Source organism: Macaca fascicularis, chromosome 15 (assembly GCF_037993035.2).
Source record: "Macaca fascicularis isolate 582-1 chromosome 15, T2T-MFA8v1.1".
NCBI lineage: Eukaryota > Metazoa > Chordata > Mammalia > Primates > Cercopithecidae > Macaca > Macaca fascicularis.
In genome coordinates this window covers 126,709,558-126,733,191 of record NC_088389.1, presented here as the reverse complement: position 1 = coordinate 126,733,191, position 23,634 = coordinate 126,709,558, and the positions used below count along the sequence as shown (strand labels likewise).

Sequence of the window (23,634 nt, the reverse complement as noted above, 5' to 3'; positions counted from 1 at the left end):
GGATCTCTCTTCTGTTGTGTTGTTACGAATACAGTAGGAAGGAATGATATTTGGCTTCCTCAGTAAAGGAATCTGTATTAGTCAGGGTTCCCCAGAGGAACAGAACCAATAGAATACACAAGTATAGATATATGAGAGGGAATTTATCAGGGGAATTGGCTCCCGCAATTATGGAGGCTAAAAACTCCCAAGACAGGCCATCTGCAAGCTGGAGACCCTGAGATGCCAGTAGCATGGCTTAGACCAAGTCCAAAGGCCTCAGAACGAGGGAAGCCTTTGGTGTAACTCTCAGTCCAAGGCCAAAGGCCTCCTGACCACAGACTGCTGGTGGAAGCCCTGGATTCCCAAGGCCAGTGAGCTGGGAGTTCTGATGTCCAAGGCAGCAGAAGAAAAGTCTGTCCCAGATTTCAAAGAGGGATGGATTTGCCTCTTCTGCATTTGATCTCTCCGCGCCATGGCCAATTGGCTGGTGCCTGCCAACCATGAGGGCAAATCCTCCCCACCTGGTCCACTCAGACTTGCACGCCAATCTCCTGTGGGTTTCCACACCCACGTACACACACACACACACAACTAAAATAAAGCTTCACTGGGCTCCCAGGTACTCCTTAATCCAGTCGAGTTGATACCTGAAATTAACTCCACAATTCCCCCTGCTTGTCAACTTGGCACCCCCAGCATCGTCTTAAACCATACTTAAGTTTCCAAATGAAGACAGTAACAAAGTAATTTTGTTATTTAGTTGCATCCACCTGACATGAGGCAACTATCCTGCATACAACCGAAATACACAATCCCTTCCCCAGAATTCAGCCTTCAGGATTTCAACATTTGAGATTCTACTCTTTCAGGATTATAATTTTTGGAAGTTAGATCTTTTGGGGGTTATGGCATTCAGGATAGTGTTGTGAAAGGAAAATTAAATCTCAGAACCCCAAACTCACGAGGCCAAAGGGAGAAGTTAAGTCTGGAAACTGAGTCACACGAAAGCCTTCTATTCTGTTCCTCTATAGATAGCTGCAAAGAGAGAGGGCCACGTATCTCCCCACGTGGCCTCCCTCACAAATTGCTCACAAGGAATTTCCTTGCAGGTCCCAAAATCTTCACCCTAAAACAGAGTTCTGCTGAATTTCACCCTGATTTTTTTTTTTTTTTTTTAGACGGAGTCTTGCACTGTCACCCAGGCTAGAGTGTAATGGCACAGGCTTGGCTCACTGCAACCTCCACCTCCCGGGTTCAAGAGATTCTCGTGCCTCAGCCTCCCAAGTAGCTTGGATTACAGGGGCACACGACCACGCCTGGCTGATTTTTGTATATTTAGTAGAGACAGGGTTTCACCATGTTGGCCATGATGTTCTCAAACTCGACCTCAAGTGATCCACCCACCTCGGCCTCCCAAAGTGCTGGGATTGCAGGCTTGAGCCACCGCGCCCACATGATGACGTAAATTAATAGCTTATCTTAAACAGGTACTGGACAAAGACAGAACTAGAAATCATCCCTCTGCCCACTCCAAGACAAACGCGTGATTGCTGCCGCCTCCTTCTCCTGTATGCTTGCTTTTATCTTATGTAAAATGCAGATTTGCTGAAAGTCAGACAAATGAGTAATTGTTCTTCGACCTCTCCTTTCACATGTAACATGTGGATTCAGTGAGCACTAATCCAAATCTTGCAAGAAGGTAGGACTCACTCACCTTACAAGAATGTAACCACTCACCTCCTGACATACCCTCCCTCCCTTTTTTTTCTTTCCCTCTGCCCCTCCTGCCACCCTTTCCCCTTTAAATATTGAAGTCCTCAAAATTCTCCTTGGAAAAAGCACAGGCCACAGATCCTACTGTGACTTGTGTCTCTTTTTCCCCAAGTGCATCCTCAACCTTCGAAAAATGAACCTCTAAATAGATTGAGACCCGTCTCAGACACTCTTTGGTTTATAGCAGGGGTCCCCAAGCCCTGGACCGCGGACTGGTACCAGTCCACAGCCTGTTAGGAACCGAGGTGCACAGCAAAAGGTTAGCAAGCATGACCACCTGAGCCCCACCTCCTGTCAGATCAGGAGGCATTAGATTCTCATAGGAGCGCAAACCCTACTGTGAACTGCACATTTGAGGGAAGTAGGTTGTGTGCTCCTTATGAGAATCCAATGCCTGACGATCTGAGGTAGAACAGTTTCATCCCAAAACCATCCTTACCCATCCTCCAGCCGTGGAAAAATTGTCTTCCAAGAAACCAGTCCCTGGTGCCAAAAAGGTTGGGGACTGCTGGTTTACAGTATCTTTCAGGACTGTGGTTGGCACTGGCCCTTTCACCTTTCTATCGGCTTCTTAACAAAACATTTCAAAGTGTAATAATTTTTAAATTATATTTTCAACTCAGAATAGAGGTTTGGTGGCTGAAAAAAGCAAGCCTGAAATGCAAACCTGAAAGCGATGAAAGCAAGTAAGAGGCTGAGTGGGCTCACGTGGAGTCTGGAGTTGCGGTGTGTGTGTTACCTTAAGACATCCCTTAGCATCGGTCAGGAGAGAAGAGACAGCCCGAAACCAGCAGCAGTGCCCAAAGCCAAGGAGGTGCTGGGAAGCTCACTATGGAGATGCAGATGATCAGATCCTAGCGTACTTTGAGAAACTGCAAGAAAGCAGGATTCTGAAAAAGCCGCCATGCCAAAATGGAAGTCTCCTCGCAGTGCAATTTCAGACTGAAAACTTCACCATTAAAGGTAAAGTTCATGTTGGCCGGGTGCGGTGGCTCACGCCTGCAATCCCAGCACTTTGGGAGGCTGAGACGGGCGGATCACGAGGTCAGGAGTTCGAGACCATCCTGGCTAACACAGTGAAACCCCGTCTCTACTAAAAAAAATACAAAAAAATTAGCCGGGCGAGGTGGCGGTGCCTGTAGTCCCAGCTACTCGGGAGGCTGAGGCAGGAGAATGCTGTGAACCCGGGAGGTGGAGTTTGCAGTGAACCAAGATTGCGCCACTGCCCTCCAGCCTGGGCGACAGAGCGAGACTCCATCTCAAAAAAAAAAAAAAAAGTATGGAATTGTAGACAGATGGGGTCAAACCTCTCATGGGCAAGCCCTGGAGAGTGACAGCTCACAGCAAGGCTGTCTGCCCTCACCCACTGAGGACAGCTGACCTCAGAGGGTCAAATTCTTGATTTCCTTCATGGAATGGTTAAACAGTAAAGTGCATGTTAAAAACAAAAAACAAACCAAAAACGCCAATATGTCATCAAGTTTACAATGACATGAGAAGACTTCGAATCTCTGCTCTACTGTTCACAGAGGAATACGGGCTTAGCCAGGGAAAGGAGCTAGCCTAAGTTTGTGTACTAAGGGCTGACTTCTTATTTTTCGATGAGAGAGGAAAATAAGAGATGGTTTGACAAAGGATGACTCACAAGCATGGCTTAGATTTTTTTTTTTTCCAAGGTTAAATGTTCTCAGTCAACAACTGGGAAAACTACAGGTATTTTACTAAACTTATGCTTCCAACAATGGCTAAGTGCTCTAAGGCAGTGGTCCCCAACCTCTTTGGCACCAGGAACTGATTTTGTGGAAGACAATTTTTCCATGAATGGGAGAGAAGTTTGGCTTGGGGCCAAACTCTAGGGGGAGGAGGGGGTACTGAGCCCAGACTCTCGAAAGGCCTGAAGGGACCAAAGTCTGGGGCAACCCCTGGCTACCAGCAGAAGCAAATACAACCTGTCCCTGTGGAAAAGTGTCTCAAATTCCCAATTTCAGCTCACGGGGCTGATCAAGATTAAGCAAAACGGGCCAGGTGCGGTGGCTCATGCCTGTAATCCCAGCACTTTGGGAGGCCGAGGCAGGAGGATCACCTGAGGTCAGGAGTTCGAGACCAGCCTGGCCAACATGGTGAAACTCCGTCTCTACTAAAAATACAAAAATTAGCCAGGTGTGGTGGTGGGCGCCTGTAATCCCAGCTACTCAGGAGGCTGAGGCAGGAGAATCACTTGAACACAAGAGGTGGAGGTTGCAGTGAGCCAAGATCATGCCACTGGACTCCAGCCTGGGGGACAAAGTGAGACTCCACCTCAAAAAAAAAAAAAAAAAAAAATTAAGCAAAATGCTTACAATCACAGGTCACCAAAGACAGAAAAAAGCAAACCACAATGAACATCACCTGAAACAAAAAAGTACATACTTAAATTCTCAAGAGCTGCAGATGCTGGGATTGTCAGATACAGAATATAGAATAGCTGTGTGTGACACTTAAAGAAGTCAAAGGCACAGTCACAAGGATCACCAGTGAGAGTGTTTCTAAATGAACAGCCACGCTTGGGAAAAAACTGTGGAACTTTTACAAAGAAAATAAAAAATTGTTCAAATCAAAAACTCCATCAACAGGTTAAACATTAAATCAGACACAGCTAAAGAGAGAACTAATGAATGGAAGAGATACATAAATGTTTTTACTACATGTGACTACATCACTGCAATTGAAATCGAGATTGAGAATGGAAGAGTGTTGATCCAAGAGGTCATGAGTTGTCTTAGTTCACCTACACAGAATGAAAAGTGTGGCAGGTGGAGAGGGAATGCATCTTCCTTCACAGGAAAAATCATTTGATGAGTGATTCCCTGCTATAGGAATTCAAGGGCCCCTTCAGTATGGGAGAAGGCACCAGGGCCTGTATTGGAATGAACCCCGCTCAGGAAGGATCCTCCCAAGATTTCCAACAGTGTAGCCTCTGGAGAAGAAAACAACAGTGCTGGAGGCAGGGAAGAATGGAGGGGAGCTGGTGTTCCCTATTAATTCTTTTTTTTTTTTTTTTTTTGAGATAGAGTCTCCTCTGTCACCCAGGCTGGAGTGACACGATCTTGGCTCACTGCAACCTCCACCCCCTGGGTTCAAGTGATTCTTCTGCCTCAGACTCCTAAGTAGCTGGGACAACAGGTGTGCATCACCACACCCAGCTAATTTTTGTATTTTTAGTAGAGATGGGGTTATGCCATGTTGGCCAGGCTGGTCTGAAACTCCTGACCTCAGGTGATCCACCTGCCTCAGCCTCCCTATTTATTCTTTCATACCTTTTTAATGATTTCCTGGTTGCATGAATCACCTATTCATGCAAAGGGATTTTCAAGTCTTAGAAGATTGAAATAGACACAAACTATATGGCCTCTTAACAAGAAGATATACCTAAAGAAAATTTCAAGAACAGAGCCGGGCGCCAGGGCTCATGCCTGTAATCCCAGCACTTTGGGAGACCGAGGCGGGCAGATCACGAGGTAAGGAGATCGAGACCATACTGGCTAACACAGTGAAACCCCATCTCTACTAAAAACACAAAAAATTAGCCGAGCGTTGTGGTGCATGCCTGTAAGCCCAGCTACTCGGGAGGCTGAGGCAGGAGAATTGCTTGAACCTGGGATGCAGAGGTTGCAGTGAGCCAAGATCGCGACACTGCACTCTAGCCTGGGCAACAAAGCGAGACTTCATCTCCAAAAAAAAAAAGAAAAGAAAGAAAATTTCAAGAACAAAAACGCCTAACTGTTGGACCATACAACAGCCTGGACATCTCTCTTTGAAAATTTTCCTGAATATAGCAGGTGTAGCACTATAGGAAAAGGCTGTCATAGTCTCATCATTATGTGAGGAAGGCATCTTGAAAAACTAACGACATGGTGACAAAGACAAAAACATATCACTGCCAGGCCTGGAGGCAGGAGCCCAGAGTCCCAGCTGATCAGGAGGCGAAGGCAGGAAGACTGCTTGAGCCCAGGAGTTTGAGTCCAGCCTGGGCAACACAGTGAGACTCCATCTCTTAAGAAACAAAAACAAAAAAGTCCTCAGCATTGAGCTTGAAACGTCATTTCAGACAAACTTTCAGAAATCAATAGGCAACATCGTATTTTGGAGGAGAAAGGACATTAGCATGACTTTCAAAAACAAGAGTTGTATGCTTGCTCCTGGTCTTTCAGGCTGGGTTTCCAGGTCTCCTGGGTCCCTGCCACCTCCTTTGCTGCAGGGGTACTTTGCAGAGAAAGTCAGAGAAACACAAAGGAATTCTGACAGAATAGACAGAAGGCATATCTTGATGTGACTTGTCAAGAGATATTGTCGACCAGTGTTTCTACTTATCTATGGTTTCTTACCCCAAAAAACAGGAAAGAAGAAACTGTAGGATAAACAGAACATTCTTCCATTGGTTGAATTCAGTAGCCTATTATTAAAAAAGAAAAAAAGTAATGATTAGGTTAATGATACTGCAGTTTAAATTTACTGGTTTTACTAAACTGCGTTTTGATACAGGAACCATCTTCCCAAACAGAAAATATAATGCTAAAAATCCTAGGTGATACTAATTGGGTGACGTTGGGCAAATCTCTTTTCTTCCCTGAATCTCAAATTCATTTTACAAAATGTAGATTATTTAAAAAAAGGAAAGCCTTCCTCAAAAGGTGGATATAAGGACTGAATGAAATTGTTTAGGACTGTGCTGACAGCCAGCACAAAATCACAACTGCTATTATCGCTGTGGCTATCATTGATTCACTGACTTTACACACCTTTACTAGTTTAATTTGTGGTCCCAAATTCAAGATTGGGTTTATTTTTTGTAAATAATTTTAGAAGAAAGTTGATTATCTCTTTTTTTCTTTCTTTTTTGAGACCAGGTCTTGCTCTGTCACCCAGGTGTGATCACGGCTCACTGCAGCCTCTACTTCCTGGGATTAATCAGCCCTCCCACCTCAGCCTCCTAAGTAGCTGGGACTATACACACAGGTCACCATGCCTGGCTATTTTTTTTTTTTTTTTTTGGTCTGGCTTTTTTTTTTTTTTTTAAGTAGAGACAGAGTCTCGCCATGTTGCCCAGGCTGGTCTCAAACTCCTGGGCTCAAGTCATCTGCCTGCCTTGGCCTCCCAAAGTACTGGGATTACAGGCATGAGCCACCAAACCCAGCCAAAAAGTTTATTCTTAATTAATAATGTAGGCAAGAAAAGTTTAAGGTCATAAACTGTTTTCAGGAACTTGCACATGCTTAGGAAGTATTGTGAACAAATAAACTATTATTTGCTACTTACAAAGCAATCAAGTAATTGGGGTGGAGGAGATGGTAGACAAAGAAGTTTAAGACTTCATTTCTGGCCAGGTGCGGTGGCTCACACCTGTAATCCCAGCACTTTGGGAGGCCGAGGCGGGTGGATCACCTGAGGTCAGGAGTTTGGGACCAGCCTGGCTGACATGGTGAAACCCTATCTCTACGAAAAATACAAAAATTAGCCAGGCACAGTGGCAGGGGCCTGTAATCCCAGCTACTATGGAGGCTGAGACAGGAGAATCGCTTGAACCCGGGAGGCAGAGGTTGCAGTGAGCCGAGGTCATGCCATTGCACTCCAGCCTGGGCAACAAAAGCAAAACTCCACCTCAAACGAACAAACAAAAAAGACTCAATTTCTGCTCTCCGGGGATTTCATCCCTAGCTGAGAAAATTAAATTAACCCTCCTGAGGAGACAATAAGAAGGAGTATTTTCTTCATGGTTGGTCTCCTACTTGTATCCAAAAACAATTTGAAGGTGTCTGAAGACTGCCCGTAACAGGATCAAATAGAATCAAATATAAGTTCCACTCACTTTCTAGTAAGCAATACTTTGTTTAACAAGTTTTAGAAACTCTATGTATTTAAAATGAAATCTTTTAAGTTTATAGTTCAAATTTTTAAACAATTAAGGTAGAATTCTCTTCTCCAATCGGGACCATCTTGTCACATTTCACTGTCACTGTTTCATTAGTAATGCTTTGCCCACTTCACTTATCAAAAAGATACACATTACAAAAATTAGCTGGGCATGGTGGTGTGCACACTTGTGGTCCCAGCTACTGGGAAGGCTGAGGTGGGAGGATCACCTGAGCCCAGGAGATGGAGGCTGCAGTGAGCCGTGATGGTACCACTGCACACTCCAGCCTGGGCAACACAGTGAGACCTTGTCTCAAAAACAAACAAACAAAAAAAGACACACATTAAGTGTTCCTAACTGTTGAAACTGGCTGATGGGCATATATGTGGAGTTTGCCACATCACTCTGTCTCCTTCTGTATATGTTTGACAGTTTCCTTGCATCCTAACACTTTTTGTTAAATGCGTACTTGTGAAAGAAAAATATAATAAATAAAAATCTGTCTTACCAGCAAGCCCCAAGCTAATCAAAGGAGCAGAAAACATCCAAGAGAATTAAAGCCGAAAAGTTTACGCTTAAGGCAGTCAAAGACCAAAACAAAACAAAACCACAAAAATCATGGGAAACACTTACTGTCTGAAATTAAAATAAAATTGGGAATAAGAGAAATACGTAAGTTTTAAATTTCAAACCAAGGGTAGAAAAACATCTATTTTCTCAAAGAGCTAAAAGTATTTATGCAAACAGTAAAAAATCAATCCATCCATTAATAAGAAATAAATAAAAACTATATATGTGTTCCTGATACAACAAAATCCATTGAGGGCTATTTTGTGACTCTCATAAAAATATTTAGATTCTTCACCAACCTTTTTTTTTTTTTTTTTTGAGACAGAGTCTCCCTCTGTCACCAGGCTAGAGTGCAGCAGCACCATCTCGGCTCACTGCAACCTCCACCTCTCAGGTTCAAGCAATTCTCCTGCCTCAGCCTCCCGAGTAGCTGGGACTACAGGTGCTCGCCACCACACCCAGCTAATTTTTGTACTTCTAGTAGAGACGGGTTTTCACCATGGTGGCCAGGATGGTCTCGATCTCTTGACCTCGAGATCCACCCGCCTCAACCTCCCAAAGTACAGGGATTACTGGCGTGAGCCACCATGACCAGACCCAACCTAAATTTTTATAGATTTTAGTTTTATTTCCTTAATAATGATGAGACTGTATTAGTGGCATTTTAAAAATAATGTAGCATGACATTTATTTTTAAAAAGAAATAATTAAAGGTAAATAACAATAAAGCCCTTCTTCCTTTAGATTTACTGTGGGAATATGAGTCTTTTTCACTTTGCACTCAGGGTTTTTCAATCAGGGGAAAAAAAAAAAGTCCCATTCTTTATCCCTGTTCGTCAACTGTAATATACTAGATGTACTTTGAACCTACTGCAGTGATTCAAATAATGAAGAAAGTTCACCCGCTGAGTATTTTCCAAGGGCCTAATTTGTTAACAAGAGAAGCTGTCACCTCTGACTTTGTTCATCAGAGATAGAATCGAGGCACTATTAATAGATCTATTGACTGTGTAAGTCCAAAGTCTGGGCTTGAATTCCCAGAGGAGTGAGTCACACACACACGTTTACCACAATCTCTGATCCTCTCCATCGCTCCTAGTCCCAGTTAACTAGGAAAAATAACTCATCGAATTTCTTTCCATTAACAAGAGAAGTTCACATTTTGCTCTAATTCATTAATCAGCTTTCAGAACAGTCAAACCAAACTTGGTAAACAAAAAGCAATTTTATATTACAGGCTAACACACCTAATTACATAAATTCATTTCTTTTTCTTATTTGGTTTACAATCTAAAATGAATTCCGCCATGGTCAAAAGGGACCAATGGGAAGAAATTTACCCTGATTCAATGTTAGTAGTGGAAACGTCACTGTTTTGTTTTTGTTTTTGTTTTTTTTTCCTATGGAGTTGATGGCTTTTTCTTGCAGATTACAGTGAGTGTCTCATATATTTGGCATCTCTCGTCATACAATACTTTTAAAACTAGTTAAACTTGGCGCAGTGGCTCACATCTGTAATTCTAGCACTTTGGAAGGTGGGCAGATCATGAGGTCAGGAGTTTGAGACCAGCCTGGTCAACATGGTGAAACCCCGTCTCAACTAAAAATACAAAATTAGCCGGACATGGTGGTGGGCGCTTATAATCTCAGCTACTCGGGAGGCTAAGGCAGGAGAATCGCTTGAACCTGGGTGGCGGAGGTTGCAATGAGCCAAGCGATCTTGCACTCCAGCCTGGGCAACAAGAGCAAAACTCTATCTCAAAAAAAAAAAAAAAAAAACAGTCAAACTTTTGGGGTTGGACGCAGTGGCTCACACCTGTAATCCTGGCACTTTGGGAGGCCAAGGCAGGCGGATTACCTGAGGTCAGGAGTTCAAGACCGGCCTGGCCAACATGGTGAAACCCCATCTCTACTAAAAATACAAAAATTAGCTGGGCATGGTGGTGGGCACCTGTAATCCCAGCTACTCGGGAGGCTGAGGCAGAAGAATTGCTTGAATCTGGCAGATGGAAGTTGCAGTGAGCCAAGATCGCACCACTACACTCCAGCTTGGATGACAGAGCGAGACTCTGTCTCAAAAAAACAAAATAAAATAAATAAACATAAAGAATATGTTAGGTCTCTGGTACTTTGTATAAGTGAGGGATATGTTTTTCACACATGAAGGAGAAAGCGAACACTTTTCATATACAAATAAAGTAAATGAGATGACAGTGGAGGATGTTTCTAGAGCCCAGAGTGCCTGAACTGACCACCTGCTATTCTTGGGAAGATACTTAAGCACGATGCCCTGGATGCTTTTCCTATACGACAGGAATAGTAACAGGACCTTCTCTTCCGTCGTGGAAATGCAGTCAGATAATTCATGAACAATGCTTTGAAAAATGTCTGACATCATAAGCCCTCAACAAATATTGGCTATTATTATTATTACATGAGAAAGTAGAATTCTGCATGATAATCATTACAGGCATGTAGCAGCTTCTGAAAACACCATGCTATAAGTTTATAAGCCAATGACTTTGATATGAGAACACATATTTCTTCTGAAACAATGTTATAAATTATTAACATAATACACCTAATCTATTTTACTCATCAACTACCTAAAATTCAGTTTCTGGTCACTATGCCTTTCATAGCGTTGTTCCCATGGGGAAATATGCTTTTAGTCCCAATGAGGTGTTTTAACAATTTTTAGGAGTTTCTAGATTTCTATTTCTGGAAAAAAAATTATCTAAAATACCAGAATTTCAGAACAGATAAAACTCCAGTGATTAAAAAAAAAAAAACTCACTTCTATAATAATGAAAGGAGACAAACCACTAGAACCACTCATGAAGAGTTTGTGATTTTTTTGGGGGGAGACGGAGTCTTGCTCTGTCAGCCAGGCTGGAATACAGTGGCACAGTCTCAGCTCACTGCAACCTCTGCCTCCTGGGTTTAAGTGATTCTCCTGCCTCAGCCTCCCAAGTAGCTGGGATTACAGGCGCCTGCCACCATGCCTGGCTAATTTTTGTATTTTTACTGCTAAAAATACTCTCTACAAATGGGGTTTCATCATGTTGGCCAGGCTGGTCTCGAACTCCTGACCTCAGGAGATCCGCCTGCCTCAGCCTCCCAAAGTGCTGGGATGATTGGCGTGAGCCACCACGCCTGGCCAAGAGTTCATAATTTAGTTTTTTGTAACGTTGCTGGCACTGACTCAGTTTCAGATTGATTGCTGGTAGCGGAAACACAAATACTGTGTTTTCAGATATCCTGCCCTGCTCATTCTTCCTAGAGAGGGGCAGGTGCCCGCTTTATCTTCCAGCACGGAATTAACAGGAGGCCCAGGTTCACAACGTTCTGATTAACCCGAAACAAGAGCTCTTTATCCAGATTGGTGCCACCTGGTGGTTTTCCGCATAAACCCGTGGAAATGGCTGTTTGTGCCCGGGGACGAGGTTGCTCAGCCCCTCTGCTGACCCCTCCTTCTGGGAAGAGAATTGGTCAAGTGAGAAAGTCCAGCTAACGAAAGAACAATGAGCTGCCCAGGAGTCCACAGCAGCCTGCAGCCTTCAGAGTCACTCAGACCCTAAAAGAGCTGCCAATGGGATCGACTTTCAGCTGGTGGGCAACACGCACCCACGCTGACTGCTCGACATGGAAACACCGCCCTGGCCGTGGGTCAATGGGTGCGGCCCCAGCCCCAGCCCAGCAATGAGGGGGTTACCGCCGGGCTGGTCGGGGCTGTGTCTGGAGCTGAGTCTGTGGGTGCAGGTCCCGCCGAGGAGGGTTTTGCCCCTCGCATCTCGTTTCTCACACTCACTTACACATCAGCAAAATTCTCAGAGGCTGTGTGGCCTGCGACTTCCTGAAGAAGTCTGGTGCGGCTGGGGCACCAGATGGAGGTGTCGCTGCCTCATGCAACCCCTTACCCAGTCTCTGCCAGCTGCCCCTCACTGGCTGCACCCTGGGGGTGGCCCTGTTCACTACAATAAGCAAAGTCGCTGAGTGGGACAGGGTGAAGCACTCCCCTTAGGAAAGTCAGGGCTCACCAATTATTATGCAGATTCCTCAGCTAGCGAAAGAAAGGGGTTGCAGTTGAAGGAAGATGGTTCATGTCCCTCAGGTTTTAAGCCATTCACTGTTGAGTTGAAGCCACCTGATGGGCTATTCCCATCATATAGGAAAAGTATCTAGGGCATCGTCTTGCACCCTTCAGGGTGGCCGCTGGAGCTGTCACTGTAGTGAATGTCCACACTTCCTAAGAGACTTGGCCTCCACCGCTCCACTGGGCCTCAGATCTTACCACTAAATTGACCATTTCATTTGTCTCTCACCAGCATCAGATCGGGTTTCAGGGCAAATGCTGAAAGAACAACACCTTCCCAAAATTCAAATGTGGATCCTGGGATATTTAGAGGTAAAATGGCGTGATGGCTGGGATAGGTTTTAAAACACTCCAGGGAACAAAAAAGTGGGGGTGGATGAGGACAGATAAAATAATATGGCAAAATGCCAAAGTGTTGAAGCTAGGTGGTGGGTCCGTGACTACTCATTGAATTATTCTATTTTGTGCACGTTTCAAAATGTCCGTAATAGAAAGTAACAAATAAATAAACCTATTTTTTGAAATGATCAAAATCCCCTTCTAGGGTAAGTAGCTCTCCCAGGGTCCCACATTAGCAAAGGGCGATATGGAACTCAAACTCAGATTTGTATTGTTGTGTTCCAAAAAGTTCCAAGTCCACAGTTCTTGGCACTCCTTGATATGTGGCTAAAGCTAAATGCCAATGCAAGGGTAGTGCCAAAAGATTACTAGGGATATCAAACATCTTGTTATCATGTACCCTCCTGGTAGTCCCAGCTACCTTTACACGTTTTATTTCTGTGCATACCAAATGTTAAATATTAAAAATGTTACAGCCTGCTAAGGAAGACTGTAACGATTGCCATCAGCTCACCTGTCGCAGGTCTCCAGTGGAGACACTAATAATAAGAGTTGGAATAATCATGAAGCAGGCATTGTAGAAGAGCACTCCGTATTTCCCTAGCTCCTGCAAAAACAAAAACATAAAAACCACTCAATTTTAGAAACATGACGCACAGATTTCCTGGAGCCATTTATTCAACTGCATATTCATGCAAAGTTAGAATATGCATTCTGGGCAACTGTACTGGAATATTTTCAGCAAATTTCTGACATAAAATGCTTCATTTTGAGGGTACTGAGATTTTGGAATAAACATTTGTTTTACACCAAAACTACAGAGAAAACTCATGGCAGTGGAAAGTCTCTAGGGTTCCATTCATCTCCAGCATTCTAATTGTGTGGGGTTTTTTTTAAGCATGTTATTCAAAATGGGAAATCTGGAACAAAATAAAGAACATTAAAAACGTGAATATAAACAAAACTCTTTAAAAACATCTGCTGTTTCCATTAAAGGACAGCAGCATTATACATTTACTTTCATTAAAGTGGCCACACCACTTCACCATTTTCAAAAAAGGATGACATATTGTGATTTTGCAAAGACAACAAACCTGTTTTTGTAAAACTGCTACCGTTAAAAAAAAAAAAAAAAAAAAAAAAGGCCATGCAGGGGGGAAAAAAAACACAGTGCAGATTAAAAAAAAAAAAAAAAAAAAAAAAAGCTCATAGAAATAAGCCTGTTGGTCAGAGTGAACTCCCTCATCCAGCACAAAGAGCTTGGAACAAAGAAACATATGTCTGACTCATCCTCCCGGGCTTCCTGTAACAGCTGTGGGGGGGGAGGGATGGGGCCTCCACGTGACAGGCAGCCACACAAAAGCAAAGCTCCTCTGCCCCAGCCCCTCATCATCAGAAGCAGCAGCTATTGCTGGACAGGACCTTACAAATTATCCATTGCAGTCATTTCATTCCACAGATGAGGAAACTGACGTTTGGAGAAGTTAAGGTTCAAAGTCACAACGGCCAGTAAGTAGCAAAACTTGTGTCTCTAACCCACATCTTCAGACTCCAAACTAGTGCTCTCAGAACAAATATCGTGACCCCTGACCTTGCCTTGGTCGTTGATGATGCCAGTAAAAAAGTTAGTTTGCCTTTCAAATTAATCCCTTTTTATATATTCTGAGTGTGCATCTAAACTAGTAGCTTTTCCCATGCTATCTCATTTTCACCCAAAATTTTGCAAATAATAACTTACACAGACAAGATAATTGAAAATAAATTAGGAATCTACACGTCATATTATATAAATTACATGACATGCCAACTGTACACATTCATTTTCGTTTTTCATATAATTCTAGGGCCCAGATGACAAAGCCAAAAAGCCATAGGCAAGGTCTGGTACCTTTGGGTCCATTTTCTGTTTGGTATAAACTCCATTTGCTGCTGTGAAGATATCATTCAGGAATACAAAAATATAGCCTTCTAAGTTAAAAGCAAGGTCAGACCTGGGAGGGAGACCACAAAAGGAGAAGGATTATTCGAAAACTCCTAACTTGGCCTCCAAGCCCGCCTGTTTTACCTTTCCCTAATCAAATGCACTTTTCTGTGGCACGCTGTGCGGTAGTGAATGGTTAATTCCTCTGCTTTGCCTCCAGACAAAAACCAAACCAGCCCATCAGGTGGCTTCAACTCAGCAGTGAACGGCTTAAAACCTGAGGGACAGGAACCATCTTCCTTCAACTGCAGCCCCTTTCTTTCGCCAGCTGAGGAATCCGCGTAATAATTGGTGAGCCCTGACTTTCCTAAGGGGAGTGCTTCACCCTGTCCCACTCAGCGACTTTGCTTATTGTAGTGAACAGGGCCACCCCCAGGGTGCAGCCAGTGAGGGGCAGCTGGCAGAGACTGGGTAAGAGGGGTTGCATGAGGCAGTGACACCTCCTTCTGGTGCCCCAGCCGCACCCTGTCCATCCTTCTGTGTGACCCCTTATTGGCTCCTTTCTTCCCGTTCTTTTGAAACATCTTCTCTTCCATTTCCATTATAAATAGCACCAGTGTAAAAACATCTGGGGAGCTATGACAGGAACAAGAGGAAGAGCAACAGCTGAGCCATGAAGTGGCCCACCCACCTGCACTTGATGGTTGCAGACAGTGCTAGACCATAATATTCAGAAATACACACTGCCAGGGAGGAAAACCTTTTCCTGTACCCGCTCAGGTTCAGTGTCTGGGGGCCTGCTAATTTAACTGATAAAAGACAGATTAACAGGAGAAAGAGAATACAAATCTTATTAATACGTTCCCTAAAGTTCACAGAAAATAAGTGAAACTCAAAGAAACAGTGAGGCTTGGGGACTTACATTGTGACAAAGGAAAGAGGATTTGGGCTTCAAGGAACAAATAAATTGTGTAACTGTTAGAAAGTAACTAGGAAATCTACAGTGGAAATGATGAAAGAGAAGGGTTATTTGAGGGTTTGTTTATGCAGATGCATCTCAGGGCCGATCCTCCATCCAGTGACAGGAATTGCTCTCCTCTTCCTGGGATGGGAGAAGGGGCCCCCTTCACAATGGGAAACTGATTCCCTGTTTTTTAGGCAGAAAGGAGAAGGCAGCAAACTTCCTGATGTGTTGATTCTCAATTGTCCTCAGCTCAAAATAATCCTGATCCCACAGTAGCATAGTTTGGAGGGGCATATCCTAAATCTTCTTCAACGTCAAAATAAGATTATTTCTAACCAAAGAGAATGAAAGAGAGCAAAAACTGTACCAAAATCTGAATGCAAATTAAATTAGACTTTTGCTTGAGGCCTCCACACATTATTATCTACAAACATATTTGTGAGAAGGGAAGTTAATTTTAGTCATCGTAAGTCAGAATTCTCTCTCAGTCACAATTTAAAAAAAAAAGTCCAGGTGCGGTGGCTCACACCTGTAATCCCAGCACTTTGGGAGGCCGAGGCGGGTGGATCACGAGGTCAGGAGATCGAGACCATCCTGGCTAACATGGTGAAACCCTGTCTCTACTAAAAATACAAAAAATTAGCCGGGTTTGGTGGCGGGCACCTGTAATCCCAGCTACTTGGGAGGCTGAGGCAGGAGAATGGCGTGAACCCAGGAGGCGGAGCTTGCGGTGAGCCAAGATCGCGCCACCACACTCCAGCCTGGGCGACACAGCGAGACTCTGTCTCAAAAAAAAAAAAAAAAAAAAAGGATTTTCAGCCGGGCGCAGTAGCTCATGCCTGTAATCCCAGCACTTTAGGAGGCCAAGGTGGATGGATCACCTGCGTTGGGAGTTCAAGACCAGCCTGACCAACATGGAGAAACCCCGTCTCTACTAAAAATACAGAATTAGCTGGGCCTGGTGTCGCATGCCTGTAATCACAGCTACTTGGGAGGCTGAGGCAGGAGAATCACTTGAACCGGGGAGGCAGAGGTTGTGGTGAGCCAAGACTGCGACTCCAGCCTGAGCAACAAGAGTGAAACTCCGTCTCAAAACAAAAGGATTTTCTTCAAAATAAGGGTCTTCCAAATTTCTTACCTACCCATATGTGATTCAGCGTGAAGAAGAGCAGAGTCTGCTGCCCCCTTAGACGGCAGAGCTAAGTGAGTGGAAAGAGGATGGGAGGAGACACTGCCCGCCTCCTGGGAGAGCTGCAGGGGAACTCCTACTCGGGGGACCAAGAGTTCCCAGCAGCACTGCTCCCACTCCCAGAAGCCTGGGCCACTGTCAGGCGGCTTACCCACCATTTGTTTAGGCCGGTGGTGACAGCACAGACATTTCTGAAGAATTTACTTGTTTAATCAATTAGAGCAGATTCATGTAACCCTTGCAGTTGTTCAAGCGATCCTCCTATCTCAGTCTCCTGAGTAGCTGGGACTACAGGCATGTGCCACCATGCCCAGCTAATTTTTTTATTTCTATTTTTGTAGTGACAGGGTCTCATTATGTTGCCAGGGCTGGTCTCAAACTCCTGGGCTCAGGCAATCCTGTCACCTGGGCCTCCCAAAGTGCTGGGATTGTCAGAGGCGTGTGAACCAGAGCAACTCCATCTTAAACAGGAGCTGGGTAAAATGAGGCTGACACCTACTAGGCTGCATTCCCAGGCGGTTTTAAGGCATTCTAAGTCACAGCATTAGATAGGAGGTCAGCACAAAATACAGGTCATAAACACCTTGCTGATTAAAACAGGTTGCAGTAAAGGAGCCGGCCAAAACTCACCGAAACCAAAATGGCCACAAGAGTGACCTGTGGTCGTCCTCACTGCTACACTCCCGCCATCACTGTGACAGTTTACAAACGCCAGGGCAACGTCAGAAAGTTACCCTATATGGTCTAAAAGGGGAAGCATGAATAATCCACCCCTTGTTTAGCAAATCATCAAGAAATAATCATAAAATGGGCAACCAGCAGCCCTCGGGGCTGCTCTGTCTATGGAGTGGCCATTCTTTTATTCCTTTACTTTCTTAATAAACTTGCTTTCCCTCTGCACTGTGGACTTGCCCTGAATTCTTTCTTGCACAAGATCCAAGAACCCTCTCTTGGGGTCTGGATCAGGACCCCTTTCCTGTAACAGGATTACAGGCATGAGCTACCACACCCAGCCCAGATGTTGTATTTTAACTTTTTCTGGCCATGTGACTTGCTTTTTGAATAAAATGTGAGAGAAGGTAACACATGTCACTTCTGGGTGAAACCTTTAAGAACCAGTACACAATTCCCCACATTCCCTTTTCCTGCTTGTTTGGTAAAGGAAGTGCCCTCTGAGGCAGGGACTCCATCAGCCTGGATGCCTGAGTAAGCACATGGAGCAGAGCCCTCTCACTAGCACTGCCTAGTGTTGGGTGGTGTGTGTGGCATGGATGGGGTGCATCTGGTGAGTGAAGTTACTGCCATGTGGAGGCTGTTTGTTACAGCAGCATCGCCTGCTCACCGGACATTCTGATCTGCCACTGCTTGCATCTGGATGCGCTAATGTAAGAGGAGAGCAGGATGGGGTCTCTGCTGGTCTCTAGCTGAGCACTCACGGCTGATCTGTGGCTAAGCGCTGTGAATGCCAGCAGCCAGGAGGGGATCCGTTCTGTGAGTGCCAGAGGTAGGGCCAGCCTGAGCATGGATACTCCAGGCTGGTTCTTGGTTGAAAGTCAGATGCTTTTGGAACCCTGATTTACCCTTTCAGATCATTTGCAGACTGTCCATGCATATGTGAAGCACAGACTGGATTTCTGCTCCCTGGTTCTGGAAACGTGCCTGTATACACATGGTAACTGAAGGGCCATTCCTCACCAAAGACTTACCAACAGTTTTATAAACCATTTTTTGCAAAAGTCTTTAACTGGCTGTAAGCCAGTGGTTTTCAAGATGAGCCCTAAGGAAGCTAGAAGAGAGGGGCTGTGCTGGGGAGACCTCAGAGTGCCGTGGGAGGAGCCCAGGGAATTTCACCCCAAAATATGGGACCCTGGCATGCAGATTATTTTACATGGGAAGCCCTTGAAGGGCAGCAGATGCTGAAGAGGTTTTTCTTGGATACTCCCTTTTCGACCTTAAAAGACTGCCACTCATGAGAACACACTTGCTTTCCATCCCCCTCTCTGACATCTACTGCAGAGAACAAGACTGAGGAATGCAGCCACATCTGGGCAGACTTTAAAAATATAATGTCTGCCTCTCGGGTGCAAATTCCAAAGAGAATCAATCCTTTACAATTTCTGTCTCCCAGGCCCATTCATTCTCTCCAGTCATCACTCCTGACCTCTCCAAAGCATTGTCTCCACTCCCTGCCCTCCGTGAAGAAGGATATAGAAGCACCTGCACCCCACTGGGTCACTGGGTGGCCGCTCTCCCGTGATCTCCACCCCAGGCATGGGAAGGTAAATCTGTGTGTCTTTTTCTCTTCTCAATCTGCTCTTTTGTCAGTTCCTTTTTTTTTTTTTTTTTTTTTTTTTTTTTTGAGATGGAGTCTCACTCTGTCACCCAGGCTGGAGTGCAATGGCACAATCTCAGCTCACTACAACCTCCACTTCCCAGATTCAAGCAATTCTCCTACCTCAGCCTCCCAGTAGCTGGGATTACAGGCGCACGCCACCACACCGGGCTAATTTTTGTATTTTTAGTAGAGACGGGTTTCGCCATGTTGGCCAGGCTAGTCTCTAACTCCTGACCTCAGGTGATCCACCCGCCTCGGCCTCCCAAAGTGTTGGGATTGCAGGCGTGAGCCACCACAGTTCCTTTTTTAATGAACCTTCAGAGAGTAGAGGGGGAAGCTGTCCCCTTTAGCCCCAAAGCATCTTCCATAGAACTCCTCCCTTTTTAAACTACTTTACTCCTAAAATTTCATTCCAAAAAAAGCCTGTCATGACTAGACCAGGCTCTGAGCGCTGCTGTCTAATGGGTGCTGGCACTATACCCACGGTGTGAATTGGAGCACTGAGACCACAGAGCCAGCTTTCAAGGAGTGAAACTCAGCCCATGGCTAGGACTAGGGGAGAGAAAGGTACAGATGAAACATTAAGTAATAAACCTTAGTCTGCACAATGGACTAAATACATTTATAATAATAATAAGCATGATTTGTTTTTCTTAGAGACAGGATCTTACTCTGTTGCCCAGGCTGGAGTGCAGTGGTGCAATCATTGCTCACTGTAACCTCAAACTCCTGGGCCCAAGAGATCCTCTTTCCCCAGCTTCCTGAGTAGCTGAGACTCCAGGCACACACCACCATGCCAGGCTAATTTTCTCTCTCTCTCTTTTTTTTTTTTTTTGTAGAGATAGGGTCTCACTGTTGCCCAGGCTGATCTCAAATTCATGGGCTCAGGTGATCTTCCCACCCAGGCCTCCTACAGTGCTGGGATTATAGGGGTGAGCCACCACACCCAGGGAATGTAACTATTAACATGCACTATCCACCATGCATGCTGTAACAGAGAAATCTGAGCACCTGCCTGCCCATGAAGACTTACAGTCCTTGTTATTCCTTTTGCAAAATAATCATTAAAGTAGTAGTCGTGCACCAGTGTTGGCTTGTATCCCAAACATACACATACATTTAGCATTCTACCATCGGAAATAGCAACTGCTAAGGTATCATGGAATAATAAAATAAATCAGCATACAAAGGCTTTGTAAGTCTGTTATTGTTAATCAAATGCCTAAGAACTTCTCAAGTAAAGCTGTTATATTAAAGACAAACATTCAGTAAGAAACGTAAACAGTTCACTGCTTTTTGTGAAGAAAAGCTGTACTAATATCTTGCAATGCTCTCTTCACATATTCTCAGAAATTTTCTGGCCAAGGTGGGACCCACTTTGACTTTCACAGGAACACACAGGGATTCCACTAACTTCAACAGATTTGTCTCCTGGCTGCTCAATTCAATGGCAGCCAGATGGAAAATGAAAAACAGAGGATGGGGCTGGGCCTATTGTGAAAGACACAAAGAAGTTATTGAGCAGGAACAGTCCAAAGTCTTACCCAGCTGCTATGAAAGCCCCGAGAATGATGGCAAAGACACTGATGATGATGTTGAGCGAATACTGCTTCCTGTAATAAATACATAAAGAAAGGAAAGGGAGCGGACAGGAAAACATTGAAATATGATTCTATTTTTTAAACAAATTGAAAATAGACATCAACAGTTTTACAGCTAAAATCTAGCAGACAATGCTTGAAGTAGAGAAAGCACTAAAAGTGTTTCTAAGCCAGACTAAATTTACATTATTTCTTAAGCAGTTTTCTTAATCTAATTACAAACTGATTTCTCTGTTCTCACTAGAGAGATACTGGGACAAAACACAGAAGCGCTCCGGCTGGTGGATCTAGTTTGTACGGACTGATAGTGAGTATTCAAAGATTAAGATAATATTCAGTACAAGGGCTTAAAACACTGAACCACCAACCGAAATTCCTTTCTAAATAATCCTCCCGGCAAAATCAAGAATCAACTTTTTGGATATCAAACTAAATATCCTCATGAGAAATTTTATACCAACAATATAAAAATTAATTTCTTCTGATATTATAATCACTGTATCAGAACTGACATCCCTCATACCCTGCACACCTATCCTGTATGTATACGTGGACAGTTTCTCTTCTGTATTCCGAAATTGGTATATATTCCATCTGGCTCAGGAAACAGGCTTACATCTGTTTTGGAGTTTCTTTTTCCTTCTCTCTTATGATTTTCTTTTTTTCTTTTTTTTTTTTTTTTGTTGTTGAGACAGAGTCTCGCTCTGTCGCCCAGGCTGGAGTGCAATGGTGCGATCTCGGCTCACTGCAAGCTCCACCTCCTGGGTTCCCGCCATTCTCCTGCCTCAGCCTCCCAAGTAGCTGGGACTACAGGCGCCCGCCACCAGCCCGGCTAATTTTTTTGTATTTTTAGTAGAGATGGGGTTTCACCATTTTAGCCAGGATGGTCTCGATCTCCTGACCTTGTGATCCGCCCACCTCGGCCTCCCAAAGTGCTGGGATTACAGGCTTGAGCCACCGCGCCTGGCCCTTTCTTATGATTTTCTACCACAAACATGCATTATTTGTCTATGGTAAAATTACAACTTTTAAAAAATCCCTCATTAAGTTCTTAGGGAATCTCAGAAGCACACAACTACTTTTAAATGAATAAACCATTTGTCCTTAAATTATTGCCCAACTAGCAATGGCTACTAGAATTTGCTGGGTAAAAGAAATGCAGTGGTGGGAGACACACTGGAAGAATGGAGGAAAAACAAAATCACCCGAGTATGACGGTCTCCAGAAGTAAGGTAAGTGGAATGGTGAATTTCCTGAGCACGGTGAACATCGGCAGGCTGCCAGGAAAAGAGTGAAGCATATCAGACACCAAGGGTTGGTTGATTGGTTTTTTCTTTTACATGTTTTACATTTTTAATTAAGCTTACTAATTTTCCAAATTAATTTTCACATTTACCATTAACAAATCACATTAAATAATAACAATAAATGGAGATTAAAAGATTTCATGCCACTTTCACTTAGCAATTTATTTACTTATTTTTTATTTATTTATTTTTGGAGACAGAGTCTCACTGTGTTGCCCAGGCTGTAGTGCATTGGTGCTGTCTCGGCTCACTGCAACCTCTGCCTCCCGGGTTCAAGCGATTCTCCTGCCTCAGCCTCCCAAGTAGCTGGGATTACAGGCACACGCCATGATGCTCGGATAATTTTTGTATTTTTAGAAGAGACAGGGTTTCGCCATATTGGCCAGGCTGGTCTCTAACTCCTGACCTAAGGTAATCCTCCTGCCTCAGCCTCCCAAAGTGCTGGGATTACAGGCGTTAGCCACCGCACCCAGCCTTCACTTGGCAATTTAAGACACCATTCTGTCCAACCATTCTAAAGGTTATGCTGAAACTACTTCATGATGTGAACCGATACATCCTTTGACAAATCAAGTCAGGCCTATGCATCGTCATTAAACAGTCCTGACCGGCTGGGCACGGTGGCTCTCGCCTGTAATCCCAGCACTTTAGGAGGCTGAGGCGGATGGATCATTTGAAGTCAGGAGTTTGAGACCACCTGGCCAACATGGTGCAACCCCTTCTCTACTAAAAATACAAAAACTAGCCAGGCATGGTGGTGTGCACCTGCAGTCCTAGCTACTCAGGAGGTTGAAACAGGAGAATTGCTTGAACCCGGGAGGCAGAGGTTGCAGTGAGCCAAGATTGCACCACTGCAACCTCTGTCTCAAAATAATAAAAAAAGGTTCTGACCTTGGACCTAATTACTTCTTGGGAAACTTATTCTAAGGTAATAATCGAAAGACAGGAAAAAAACACATGCATAAATGTGTTCACTGCAGTGTCTGTGGGAAAAACATCAGAAACAACCTAAATGTCAGACATCACAATGGTTAAATAAATCATGATACATTCAGTTGAGGGAACATGGTATTATAACTGTAATACAAATACTATTGGAAAATTAATATTAAATAAAATAAATGGATACAAAGCTATGTAGGGTCTACAATGTAACAAGATACATTTTATATACAGAAAAGGGCTGCAAATGATTATTTATTTATTTATTTATTTATTTTGAGATAGAGTTTCACTCTGTCACCCAGGCTGGAGTGCAGTGGTGCAATCTCAGCTCACTGCAATCCCCACCTCCTGGGTTCAAGCGATTCTCCTGCCTCAGCCTCTCGGGTAGCTGGGATTACACCACCACACCCGGCGAATTTTTGCATTTTTAGTAGAAACGAGGTTTCACTATGTTGGCCAGGCTGGTCCTGAACTCCTGATCTCAGGTGATCCACCCGCCTCAGCCTCCCAAAGTGCTGGGATTATAGGCGTGAGCCACCGTGCTGGGCTGAAAATGAGTATTTAAAATTGTCTGTTAAAAGGTAGATTTATGGGTGATTTTCTTCCCCAAATTTTATGTAATAAGGCTATATTTCCTTAAAATATATACTTAAGAACCTTTTACCCACTCCTAACACCCAGAGATTCCAGGATGCAGCTCAATGCATAGTCAACAGACTGCC

At 44.1% G+C, this 23,634-nt stretch overlaps 1 protein-coding gene and 1 long non-coding RNA gene across 25 annotated transcripts in view; one reads left to right on the top strand and one right to left on the bottom strand.

Annotated features, from left to right (window-relative positions):
- SLC35D2 (solute carrier family 35 member D2) overlaps positions 1 to 23,634 on the bottom strand; it is a 63,620-nt gene that overhangs the window by 12,045 nt on the left and 27,941 nt on the right. For 10 of the 24 annotated variants that reach the window (XR_012424947.1, XM_045372882.3, XM_045372886.3 and 7 more), the window contains 5 exons: positions 21,866 to 21,937; positions 20,604 to 20,672; positions 14,539 to 14,641; positions 13,165 to 13,257; positions 6,120 to 6,187 (listed from right to left, as the gene is read on the bottom strand). Coding sequence is in view for 20 of the 24 variants with exons in the window: in XM_045372882.3 (XP_045228817.2) it covers positions 6,120 to 6,187; positions 13,165 to 13,257; positions 14,539 to 14,641; positions 20,604 to 20,672; positions 21,866 to 21,937 (405 nt within the window). In the remaining 4 variants the exon portion in view is untranslated. The remainder of the gene's footprint in view (positions 1 to 6,119; positions 6,188 to 13,164; positions 13,258 to 14,538; positions 14,642 to 20,603; positions 20,673 to 21,865; positions 21,938 to 23,634) is intronic. The other 14 variants (XM_065530866.2, XM_074017983.1, XM_074017989.1 and 11 more) reach the window with 6 other exon arrangements.
- Positions 14,039 to 21,925, top strand: LOC123569069 (uncharacterized). Its single transcript, XR_006692584.3, has 5 exons — positions 14,039 to 14,159; positions 14,792 to 14,922; positions 18,853 to 19,003; positions 20,905 to 20,967; positions 21,785 to 21,925. It is a non-coding gene; the product is annotated as an uncharacterized lncRNA (long non-coding RNA).